Source organism: Diadema setosum, chromosome 6, assembly GCF_964275005.1.
Source record: "Diadema setosum chromosome 6, eeDiaSeto1, whole genome shotgun sequence".
Taxonomy (NCBI): domain Eukaryota; kingdom Metazoa; phylum Echinodermata; class Echinoidea; order Diadematoida; family Diadematidae; genus Diadema; species Diadema setosum.
The window spans coordinates 23,059,460-23,072,728 of NC_092690.1; the positions used below are offsets into that span (position 1 = coordinate 23,059,460).

Consider the following 13,269-nt stretch of genomic DNA (forward strand, 5'->3'; position numbering starts at 1 on the left):
ACGCAGGGGAGAGGAGAACGTCCAGCGCACTTGTCGTTTAAAACGTCCGCGCGTCAAAATCTAAAGCTCCCTATTCACATTGATGCCGACAATCACTCATCAAAATTAGGGAGAGACTCCATGGGGCAATCAGGGAGACATTTGCTTAAAGGAGACCTCCGGATGATTTTGAGACTTTTACATTTGTTCAACTATAAATTACTGTAAAACATGATGTATTCGCGGCATGAAATTTTCGCAAATTAGAGCTGACAGCTTCTTTTGTGGCATGAAATTTTCGTGAATTACCACTGGCGTGCGATGCATACAGTGTACACATGAACTTTCACGTGTATTTTATTTTCGCGAATCTTGGTGCTCGCGAAATTCGCAAAAATTAAAATGCACACGAACAATCCTCGTTTTGCAGTAGTCATACTGAGTACAAAGTTTCAGAATTTATAGTAATAGGGATGAGGAATAAGAATGTTTTCAAAATTTATAACAAACTGCAATGAACAAGGATGATGACATGGAAGCCTCACCATAAGAATGCATGAGTTGGGTTTTGCGGAAGCAGAACAAAAGAAGATGGCATGCATACATTCAAAACAGGTAAACTTGTTAAGCAAGTGGTATGGTAATAGAATTACACTGCTACATTTCTGAATTATGTGAGGCTCCTATGTCATCAACACTGTTCAGAGAAATTTATTTAAGATTTTTCAGAGTATTGGTTTCTCTGCTCAAGGACCACAATAGATTCCACAACCTATAGTATGGAGCTGTCCATTTACGTACTACATGATGTGAAATCATGAAAATCGTCTGGAATGCCCCTTTAACACATGTAACATGCATATCAATGGACACATCCAAGGACTCTTAGGCCCGAATTCACGAAGGTGGTACAAATGAAACCATGGTTTAAACCATGGACAAAAACCATGGAGCGCCAGGTGTCGCATGGAATATTTTGTTACGAAATCAGTGATTTTGTCGATGAAATGATTATTTTGTAACGAAATAACAACATTTTGTAACTAAATGAACATTTCGTCCACGAAATGATGATTTCGTTAACGAAGCGGTCATTTTGTCGACGAAATGACCAATTTCGTAGCGAAATATTCCGTGCGACACTTGGCGCTCCATGGTTTTTGTCCATGGTTTAAACCATGGTTTCATTTGTACCACCTTCATGAATTCGGGCCTTAAAGTCCTTGGAGAAAATAAGACTGGAGCAAATGTCCAAGTCACTGCCAGGAATGCCATCCGCTACATACATGTCGTTCTTCAGGCAGTGGCTGATCCCCTGGCAGAAATGTGCTGCCATCAGGCAGAAGGTGTCGTACTCCCTGACCCAGGCGTCGAGGGCGCCCTGCTGGTTGCGGTACTTGGGGTCGCCCTCCAGCTTGCGCTGGGCTATCTTCCCGATGGCTTGAGAGCTTTGAAAGAAGCACAAAGGGGATAAGAGTGAGTTGGAGACAGATATAAGGAGAGAAAGAGAGGGAGATATCAAAAGAGAAGGAAATACCTATTGTTGTACACTATTGAAGGGTTGGTATGGTTTCAGTTGACATGGGGATTAAGATTTTAACTTTTTGAGAGATAATTACAAACCACTTATATACTAAAAAGCATATAATTCTAAGAGGAATTAAAGGTTTATTTACAGTACTTCTTCCGACTTATTTTTTGCTTTGTTTTGTTTTGTTTTATTTGTTTATTTTCTTATCTGTTTTTTTTTTTTTTGCACAGTTGACCCAGAATGGCTTTTGACATAGCAGCCTTCTTTGGAAGTCCCTTTGGTGTCATCCAAGGTGACATGTACACTCAGGAGTGTACAACAACACACAAAGCAGTCTTTTTCTGCAGTCCCACACACAGCAATTCATGCACACTCATGAAATCCACCACTTCATATATAGGAGCTGTCATCAAAGTATAAAAACTACAGAGATGCTTTCTCAAGCAATTGAATAAAGCTGTTGCTAAAACATGCTGCCTTTGTGTGTTTTTTTTTTTCAACTATTTTTCTATGATTTATGTTGTACTTTGCTCCTTTCCTCTCATTCCATCTATACACACCATATTGTGCCTGTCTGAAATAATCACCTCTTGATTCAGTCCCACGCAAAGGAATTCACGTGTGCAAGCAAAACTACTCTCTTTTTAAACTCCCCCTAATTGGCCTTACCCCAGGTCATTGGTCCTCATGCCTCGCTTCTTGATGTGAAGCAGGATGCTCTGCTGCATCAGTGCCTCGCTGGCTCCGTTCCTCAGGAGGTAGATGGGCAGACCCTCAAGCCGCCGGTCCTCGAAAGGCGGGTCTTCGGTCTGGGCGATCTCGTGGCACTGTTCCAGCATCTGACAGTACAGCTGAATGCAACAAAAATGAATATCAAGAGATGTGACACAAGTCTTCGTAAAATTCTGTAATTACCTGAAAAAGGAGGATGCCGAAATCGGGAGAGATGGCAAGAAAACAAGAGAGTTGTTGCTGTGAGAGCTGTGAGGTAAATCCGGCCATCCCCATTATCGGGGACAGACCTACATTAACACTTCTGGTATGATGATGATGATTTTTACCATATGACACATACTGTATGCTGCTCTTATTGCTGTTAGTAGCTATCAAGATTGGGTTGAAATGAATACAATCAAATTTATTTTTTTTTTCTTTTGATATTTCCCCATAGCAGATGGTGGACATGCCCACGGAGATATAAAGTGCTGTTACACATTTTGAAGGATACTAATTCAAATTCACTATGGTAAAATTCAACCTGAAAGAGAACATATACAGTGGCTGTCACAACACTGAACTGTGTACCTGAGTACTTTGGATAACACATGTACATCTCACTTTTGCTCATTTACTGATACTCTTGCATAACAGTAGTACTCCTTTGTAGTACTGCTCTACCACAGCATCAATACAAATACAATGTTTGTTGGGGGGTTTTTTTGATCGGCAATATAACTTCTCAAGTGGTGAATTGGCAGGTTTAAAAAGTGTGCTCTATCCCACCTGGCTGTTAAAACCAATCGCAGTGCACTCCCTTTGTAACAAACATGGTTATAACAAAATTCTCCTTACATTATAACACAGTAAAAATTCAGGTTCCAAAATTATCATCTCAATATCTTTATAAGATTTACTACTCAGCTGTAACGCAATTTTGATATGATCAAGGAAAACTCTCAGTCCCAAGGACTTTGTTACAATGGGAACCACCTGTAATACCAATCAATTAGCCACCGCTCCCATTAACCAGCCCTGCCCATCATGGAACCATGGACTACCCCTTTAATAACAAGGAGGAACCCTCCAGAGGACCCCCCCCCCCCTCCCCCTTCTTCCCTTACCTTTCTCATGGCTGCCTCTGGCCCCCCTTCCCCAAAGAAAGGAGCAGCTGAGACGGGGCTCTTTGGCGTCTTGGGACTCTTGGGGGTCTTGGTTTTGGGCTGCTCCGGAGCTACAAGGATCAGGAAAAGGTAATGAATAGATTAGCATATCGGTACACGAAAGTAAACATGACTTATATAAACGCACACACACACACATACACATTGTTTACCTTGTACAGACAAATCCATTTTAGCTCCTATCCACAGGCCTAAAGTGCAACCGCTATAAACTACACCAAAAAGGAGTTATGTGTAAAAGTCCAGAGACCTTCTACTCAGTGGTCACCTGTCTAACATGGTCAGCAGATACCTTATTTGTCCCCCATGAGCAATATTGTGCTCTATATGCCACCTAGACTAAACCTGACAAGCTGTTGCTATTACAGTGCATATTACCAAAGGTAAAGTTCCTAAGTTTTTATAAGTTCGGTATGATGGGCAGAATGTGCCTATACAGAGGCCTGCCACATTAATCTTCTGTCCGTAGATAATATGATTCATAATAAATACAGCATTTGTAATGCGCCATCGATCTAGTGGCCTATTCTGAGGCGCAGAGGGACATATACAGAGAATAACATACATTGTATAGTTGTACATAAGAAGGTTGAAGAACAAGAAAGAGACAGAAATACAATGTACAGGTTGTATATACCTAGTGAGCATATTCAAAGAATATTCAATCAAAACAAGATGCGAACATATATGACTTCAGAAGCTTTTTAAATGTTTCAATGGTCTCTGCTGATCAGATCCTCAGTGGAAGAGCGTTCCAGAGAGATGGGGCTGCAGAAACAAAGGATTTTTCTCTGAGAGTCGAGATTGTTCTTTTATCTGTTAATTGTTTACTACTACATGAACGGAGATTTCTGCCAGGGATGTATTCTGAAACAAGGTTATTTTGTAAATATGTTGGAGCTGAAGAAAGTACTGCTCTCCATGTATGGAGCAGAATTTTAAACTCAATCCTTTAAGATACATGTGTGAAGTTTGTGCATGTACGACTCATAGGAGGGTCAATCCCCAAATAATGATTGCTTCACAGATATCCACAACAGTCACAGTGTTAACCCTAAAAAGACTGGGCTATTTTGGTAGCTCGACTGGGGGGGGGGGGGGGGGGGGGGCCTAAAGGGCCCCCCCTTAAGATCTCGGCCGTGGATGGCGCGATCGCCGCGGAAATTTGCAAATTGGTAGTGTGCGATGTAATCTACAAGATTGTCTATTTAAATTTTACAAAATAGTCTTCTTTTATTTTATTTTGATTAGTTATGCTAATTTATGCGAGAAATCAGACTCTTTGATCTAAATCAGTAAATAAAGCTCCAAAAGTGCTCATTTTTGGTCTAATTATTCTTTGTGGCATTCTTAGCAAATGTACTTGAAAAAAAATTCGGCATCAAAATCAATTTCTTATTTATTTTATTGTTTTATGAATTTCTTATGTATTTCTTTGTTTTTTGACCTTTTGTTTTTGTTGTTTTTTTTAACAAAATTTGTGGCAGACACTTTTTGAAGCATAATACTCCTAAAACAAATTAATTTTAGCCATTGAGAGTAAAAATAAGCATATTTATATAAACCATGTGAAAAAACTCAATTTGCATTGACTTTGTACACAAAATCACATTTTTGAGCCATTTTCGGCCTCACGTGCATGTACAAAAAGTTATGTAACTTCAGAACCGTACCCCCGGGCGTCACAAATTTGGTGTCAAAATGTGCGGGAAACTCGAAAGAAAAAAGTCATAGAGCATCGCGGCGAGAGCATTGCGCGTTGCAGAGTTATCGCGCGAAATGTCGAGGGGGGGGGGGCTTTTAGGCCCCTCCCCCCCCCCCCCCCCCCCAGTCTTTTTAGGGTTAAAGGTGTAAAAAGTTCTGGGGTTACTGTGAGAGTGAAAGAAAGGATCCTCCAATGGCTATGCCTCAGGTTATGATGTTAAAGGGATGGTATAGCTTTGGTTGAGATGGGGGATTCAGATTTTAACTTTTTGTGAGATAATTAGAAACCACTTACGACATACTAAAGAGCATACAATTCTATTTAAAGAGGAATTCAAAGTTGGTATTTGATGACAGTCGATTTGAAGTGGCTAAGATATTAAAAAACAAAGTAAAACAATGCGGTTTTCATAAAAGGTGGGTTCCACCTTTTGTAAGGAGCTCTTTGCTTTTGGATATCTCTGCCATTTAAAAACCAATTTTCATCAATAAACTTTTAATTCCTCTTTGAATAGAATTGTATGCTCTTTAATATTTCATAAGAGGTTTCTCACTATCTCACAAAAAAAGTTGAAAACCTCAAACCAATCTCAACCACCTGTATTCCATCCCTTTAAGCATCTCTCAGTGCTTTCGCTGTTCACTCACGTGCCGTGTCCATGCGGATCGGGCCTGGTGGGTGCGCCCTCCGCGGTGACATGGCCTCCTCCTTCATGGGCACGTCGTCGAGGGCGACCACGTCCCCGTCTCTCTCGCTGGGCGTGGTGCTGGCCCCCCTGGATACCACTTTCTCTCTCGTCCCTCCGTCAGCCTGCCCCCTTTCTCCCTGCTATAAAAGGAGAATGACAGGGAGCATTTCTCAGTATCTGAGCGTACAAGAGCTGAATCTTTCTGGTACAATCGCACATCATGCTCACAAGTTGACTTGCATTCATAGAATAAATTCACACAAACTAGAGAGGGAGAAGTTTTAAAAAAATCAAACATGAAATAAGAAAGTCACAAAATTTTATCATTTCATCTGTTTTCTCCAAACAGTGAAATTGGTCACAGCCACACTGATATTACCAGTTTGTAGTTATGTCATCTTCATAACTATTCCAGTTTCTTGTTTATGAACATATCATCAAAATAATATTTGTCATCAATAACTTAGCATCAACATTCCTCAACCTTGCAGTAATCATAGTAAATACCCAAAAACTGTGATCAACACCCCCCTTTTTTTGGGGGGAATGATGTATATGTACGTAATATGTGTACGATATCCATACTAGTCGTCTCAGTCAAGCTTTGCAAAGCTTATGACGATCCACAAAGCTGTAAAATAACATACAGCATTTCGTGTACAAACTATGTGCATATTTGTGAATAATGTATGTATATATGCATTTTGTGAAGAAATCAAATCAAACCAAATCAAATCAAATCAAAAACGCCCGCCATGCATACCTGCTGCATCTGCCGCTCGAGTTGCTGTTGCCGCCGTTGCTGGACCTGCTCGTCCCACTGCCGCAGCTCGTTCTCGAACTGCTGGTTGTCGCGGATGATGAGCTCGCGCAGGTCCTCCGCGAGACCGTCGGTGTTGATCAGCCCCGAGTCGTAGTGGGTCTCTGGTGGCGTGGCACAAACCAATCAAGGACAGAGGGTATCAATCACCATCAAGAGACACAAATTGTTATTGCTTCCTAGAAACCAGGGAGGGTGTGGTTGGAGGGATGCACGAACTGAAATGCATGTATGAATTCCTCCTCCTTCTTTTTTTAACACATTCATTTGATGAGTCTATGGAATCCTGACCAGATAATAGAGGAAGCATTTAAAGTTCTTAAATAACATCTAAAAAGGAGCATCTAAACTAGACTGCCGGTGTCGACCAGCCCCACCCCAAAGTGCGTGTCTAAGGGCGTGGGCCTAACCAACCAAGGGGAGAGAAAGGTAACTGCACTGAGTGACATGGATTGCCATTGGTTTTAGGAAACCATGGAGGGTGTGGCTGGGGGAACACACAAACTGAAAGGTGTGAGTGAATTCCCACTCTTCCAAAAACCACATGCATTTTAGAGTTTACGAAATCCTGACTCTATGGACAAAGAAGCATCCCAATGGAGGGCGCACAATTTGCCATCAGAGGTTTATAGCATTACTCATAACCTGTGTGAAAAGAGTTGCACATGATTGTAAGATTGAGACCAATTCAAAGAATGGGTGTATGCGTAATGCACCAAGGTGACGTACAATGGTAGTGCAGCTCTGTCTAAAACCAGGCCAACAATACTTCTATCACTACCTTTGAACACAATCACAAATCTTTATGGTGACTGATGTTGGTTTTGACCCCCCCCCCCCCCCCCCTTCAGATCTCGGCCATCGATCGCGCGATCGCCGCGAAATTTTGCCCGAAGATAGAGCTGGATGTCAACTACAAGTTTACATGGTCATACAATAGAAAAATATCGCCTTTCTATTTTTAATAAATTAATTAGGCAAATTTGTGCATGAAATCATATTTTCACCTATAACTCCATTAAAAAGACTGAAGTTTTGCTAAATTTTTGTGTCAGAATTCCTCAAGACATATCAAACAATTTTCATTTAAAAAAATAGCACAATCAAAATCAATTTCTTTTGTTTTTTATTGTTTTGTTAATTTCTAATGTATCTTATTGTTTTTTCGACCTTTTGTTTTCTATTGTTTTTTTGCCAAAATTTGTTGTAGGCACTTTTTCAGGCTTATCTACACTAGAATTGATTAATTTCAATGGTTAAAAGTTGAAATAATGTAATTTATATCAATTTAAACAAAAAACACAATTTGCATTCAATTTGCACACGATATCATGAATTTGAGCTGTTTTCAGGTTGACATGCAACTGTATGCATAACATTACGTAACTTCAGAACGGTGTACCCGGACGTCACAAATTTGGTCTCAAAATATGCGGAAGACTTCAATGAAAAAAGTCATGAAACGACGCGGCAAAATCTTTGCGCGTTGCGGAATCGTGGCGCGAAACGTCGAGGGGGGGGGTCAATTTGACCCCCCCCCCCCCCCCCCCCAGTTAGAATAGGGTTAAAGGGTGCCAAAATAAATATTCTTTTAAATGAAACTGAACTTATGTGGTAGGCATTAAAGAGCTGTTTGCTTTGGTTAACATTTCTCACTTTTACTGGTGAATGTGCATTAGTCATTTACATGTAAGGCCAAGTAAAAAAAGAAAGTAGTTTCTCGTCCGGGTTTTTTGAGCAAGGCGATGAGGGAGGTCCTTACTATTTGATATTTTACTATTTTTTCGAGGATTGTCAAAATGAAAGTAATATGTGTTTCTCGTCCGGTAATTCTGAGAAAGGTAACGAGAGAGGGCTTTACTATTTTCTATATCCAATTTATGAAATAAAATATCACTCTGGTAGCTGTGTTATGAGAGACCAGGTCCCAAGTGTATGTCTTGCCTGCACTCTGTGCATTTTCAAACAAATATAATGTACCATACTTGAAATGAAACTTCATGCATGCAGAAATACATTTGCTTTTTCTTTCCACTACAGATGTCAAGGGAAAATGACCATCTTAAAACTGGTATTTAGTGTTGTAATGGCATTTCTGATACCAGTGTACTTGCAATTCTGATGTATTGTGCTATTAATTGAAACAGGTATAAAACATGTCTTTCAACAAATGTACGACTGAAATAAAGTCCATGACATTCAAAACACTGCTTTATTTATCATTGGTGTTTGTGACTTTTTGTGTCCACACAGCTGGTATGTATCTGCATTTCTTCACAGTACAATTGTAGCACATTCAACTGGAAACTGGCTTGTACAATTGCAAATGGATGTCAAAATGATACTGATATGGCATTATAGCATTAAACATTTAAAGATGTTTCTTCATGTTCTAAAAAGACATTTGATAATCACTCATCATTTGGATGATGAATGATTGTATACCACACTACAGATGATACGACTCACGGCCGTGTCCATGAATTTACATCGTAAAGAAAAGTATCCCGCAGAAATATGAGACAAACCAGAATCCGAGGAAAATTTATTTATTTTGTAGATACACCCATTTAATAATTCTACATTTGCTGGAAAAGCGCATTCATTTTACCTTCAAAATATAATAATACATCGCCGTCAGATGCAACGTTACAGAGCAGAGTGTACGGGTCTCTACACAGCTACAGACACGCACACTTTGCCAATAAACGGTGCGGCGGCACGGCCACTGCATTACCGTACCTTCCGACACTGCACGCACATGCACATAGTCACAATGACAGGAAAATGTATACAAACTCCATACAATCCTAACAAGCATTTGTACAGTACCATTCATCCGCTTAAAATATGAGAAACGGGGAAAAATACGAACAATGCGCGAAATACGGGTGGAATATCAGCGATTGTTCGCAAAAATGTTGCCGCTATCGCGCTCACAACGTACCGAGTGCGCTGTACATCACAGCCCAGGCCCGCCCGCGGCCCGCCCATCCAACTACAGTTCGACTGCTTTGTGGAGCAGTGTGAAATGCATGCGTTATTACATACGCACTACAGAAGCTACAGCTGTACTACAGCTAAGTAGAGGACGCAAGGCGTAATTAGAAATGAGACATCACCATTGGTAGGTGAATATTATTGTCAATTTCTTTTTTCAGCGGCCGAAGAAATAGTAAATATCAAAAAAGTCGATTTGGCAACTGAAAATCGATGTGTTCAGGGAGCGGGCTGGGACGAGAATTATGAATTTCTTGGTATTTTCAGCGCCATTTTGAAAATAATAAATAGTAAAAAAATCGATGCGGCGGCCAAAATCGATGCGCGCGAGGACGAGAAACTGGTTTCTTTTTTTACTTGGCCTAATAACTTTGTTTGATTCCAAATGTAAGTTTTCTCAAACTAGCTTAACAGCACAGATGAGACCCAAATATGTGGGCTCCCACCAAAAGAAAAAGAAAATGTTTCCTACCTTCAAACAGCGCTCTGTTGCCCGATTCCACGTACATGACGCAGTAGGCACTGGCGTTGCCGTCCCCGCCTAGCGAAACACGCTCCAGCTCCTCCCACGTTACCTCGGTGACCGCGATGTCGTTGAACTTCAGCCAGACGTTGCGCTTGTGGTTCAGGATGTAGGCCCAGTAGTGGCCTGCCAGCGCCTGGCCCTCGTGGACTAACACAGCGTGCAGACGGTACTTTTGCTGGAATTTAGAGAGTGACAACATATTTCTGTAAATCACAAATTTAGATCAAAACTTAAAACATATAATATCAAACCTTTAATTCTCTGTGCCATACATGTAAAGTATTTCTTAATGTTGTTACATTGCCTCTCTGTTCCTGTGTATTATGCCATGTGTAGTTAATTGTCTGTATTAAAGTGCCAAAAATATAAGATTGGTGGACTTGTCTGAGATACAAGTAGCCACCAATATTTTCTACTATCATCATTATGAACTCATTGATACCTACAATATACAAATGACGCACAGGTCCAAGTGCGTCAGTCGGAATTGTGTGCATAAGGTAACTATGGAATGCTTAACCCACGAGGCAAAGCCGAGTGGGTTTAGGCTAAATTCCATAGTTACCACATGCACACTTTAATTCCGCCTGACACACGAAAAGACATGTGAGTCACCTGTTTTATAGAATGGGTAATTTTCTTGCCAAAAACCCATTTTTTTATCATGTTACCCGATGACAAATTTACTGGATGCATGTCCTTTTGGCTTGCCATAGACGAGAGCCCCAAAACCATGCATCAGTTTTTACTATGGACGCATGGTTTCTCTTCAGAACCATGCATCCAGTAAAAACTGATGCATGATTGTTTTAGCCAATAGGCGTCTCGTACTGAGTGCGCGAACGCTTGCTTAATGCGCGAACCTTTGTTACAAGTGCGCGTACTCTTGCTACAAGTGCGCGATGACATGTTTACCACTGTGACTCAGCATGCAGCCAGTACAGAATCAACACATAGCTCTCGACCAATGAGATCCCCTTCTATAATATACAACTGTATTAACAGTTGTCTGGCAGGTTCTACTTCATGAAGAGTTTTACACTTGTAAAGTAAAATACAATCATTTTAAAATTTTATGCATATCTTCACAACAATTGTTGTTCCGAATCTGAATGAAAGCTTGCCAGAGACTGGTATGACATACATGTACATATAGCAACATTTTATTCATAACGAGTGACAATGGATTTTAAGCATTTAGTATTTCAGCTTGAATTGCACTCAGTTAAAACAGATAGAATCAATAACTCAGGGCCCAAAGTAAAAAAAAAAATAAATGCAATGTACAACATTATAGCCATAACAGTATTGTAACAGACCCTACTTGCAGTACCGAGAGTTGAAGCTACAATTTGTAGGCAAACAACCAAAGAGTTGAACACCTGTCTGCTGAAAGTATTTCAGCTGTCGCTCTGTTGATTGCAATTATAGTAGCTTGCAGCAACTGCTAAAAACTTCATGAAATTGGGACTTGGAATGGTTAAGATCTACAAAAGATGGATGAAATTGACCAATCTGGTGGCCAGTCTGGAATGGTACTCACATATTTCAGGTCGCTCCCTTCATAGGCCATGTGTATCCTGTCGTCTAGCCTGGCAATGTCCTCCTGCAACTCTGTGTGAATGAAAATGGACAGGACATGCTAAAAGTCAAACAAATCGCCTATGGTGTCCTAAAATCTATCACAAAGAAGATAAAACCCAGCCCATGCTATTTACATTGTATACTATTCTTCTTTAGAAAAAGCATGTGCATGGGCATGTGCTGGAAACTGTACAAAGCTCTAATAAATTCAGGAGGGAGAATGAACAGATAGTTGTAAATATGGGGGCCTCAAGTCAAACAGAATGCCAGGAACTGTATCTGAAAAGAACAGCAGATATGAAGATTATCAGGACTACCTGGTATTTATTCTCATCATTTATTTAGATATCTGAGAAGTAAAACTTTGTTGACTGCCAAGAAGAATATGACACCATGTAACAGAAAGAACTAACATACATGTAAATAATTATATTTTCATGTGCATAAATACATTAATTATCTTTCTATCAACTGCCACTAAATAGCACGCCATCAAGCTGTACTCCCCAGGCATCATGGGATAAAGATACCAAGCGTGTATAGTGTGGTGTGTCTAAAAACTGATAAGACCAACATCTAACCTTTGACCTCTCCAATGACTTCCGTCCTCCATCGCTTGAGACAGCTCTGCAGGATGTCCAGTTCGGTGTCCGTGATGTGGCCGGGCTTGGGCGAGGCCAGGCTCTCTTTCGCCGCTGCCACGCCCGATCCTAACGCGCCCCCGCTGCCGGGGGAGGTCGGAGGAGCGTTGCCCGGGATGTTGATGGGCGGCGGCTTCTGGTAGCGGGGCTTGGAAGACACTGTTGGTGATGCAGCCGGAGCGGGCGTCGCCCCGGAGGACGTGCCCGTCTGCGGCGACGAGGGGCGCGGGAAAGTGACCCTGGAGGGACTGGGTGGGGAGAAACTCTGCTGCATCGGTTGAAGGCCAGGGGAGGAACTGGTGGGTTGCAAAGTAAAAGAGTTCAATTATAAACAATAAACAGGAGTGGAGCAGAAAAGTAGGAAAAGCCATATGATTTTGAAAGCACTCAGTCAAAAATGTCCTTACCTTGCAAACCTAGCATCACCATTTCTTTGCAGAATATATTGAGGTCGTCATCTCTATCTCTGGTTCATGGTAACAAGCTAAATATCCATTTCCATGTTGACATAGTGGGCTATCATGTACATGTACACTGTACATCGTTGTGAAGATCCATGCCAAGGTTGTATGTCTCCTCTCACTAATCTACTCTCTGACTCCAGAATGTGCCCCACCGTGTATTTGCCATCAATCTATTTCTATTGTACTGAAGTTAGAATGTCAAGTACGGAATGACATCATGACGTTGCGCCATATTTTCATTATGTTCATGTACATTCTTGAGTAGCTCCGCCATCGTAATGACAGGAATCCATAAGTATTCCAGGAGTACACGGTCTTGGGTTGTTGATGTGTCAACTAACTGGACATGAGCAATGGTCTCATTCACTCATTCAAAAGGTCATAATTTCTCTGGTAAGATGCATCGTATGTCAGAAAGATTACTGTAAAA

At 41.0% G+C, this 13,269-nt stretch overlaps 1 protein-coding gene across 1 annotated transcript in view; it reads right to left on the reverse strand.

Annotated features, from left to right (window-relative positions):
• Nucleotides 1-13,269, reverse strand: part of LOC140229651 (ubiquitin carboxyl-terminal hydrolase 25-like) — a 46,243-nt gene that overhangs the window by 3,653 nt on the left and 29,321 nt on the right. The window contains exons 13-20 of the mRNA XM_072309893.1: nucleotides 12,316-12,671; nucleotides 11,694-11,764; nucleotides 10,097-10,325; nucleotides 6,568-6,728; nucleotides 5,764-5,944; nucleotides 3,352-3,461; nucleotides 2,180-2,361; nucleotides 1,266-1,427 (exon numbers count right to left, since the gene is read on the reverse strand). Coding sequence (XP_072165994.1) covers nucleotides 1,266-1,427; nucleotides 2,180-2,361; nucleotides 3,352-3,461; nucleotides 5,764-5,944; nucleotides 6,568-6,728; nucleotides 10,097-10,325; nucleotides 11,694-11,764; nucleotides 12,316-12,671 — 1,452 coding nt within the window. The remainder of the gene's footprint in view (nucleotides 1-1,265; nucleotides 1,428-2,179; nucleotides 2,362-3,351; nucleotides 3,462-5,763; nucleotides 5,945-6,567; nucleotides 6,729-10,096; nucleotides 10,326-11,693; nucleotides 11,765-12,315; nucleotides 12,672-13,269) is intronic.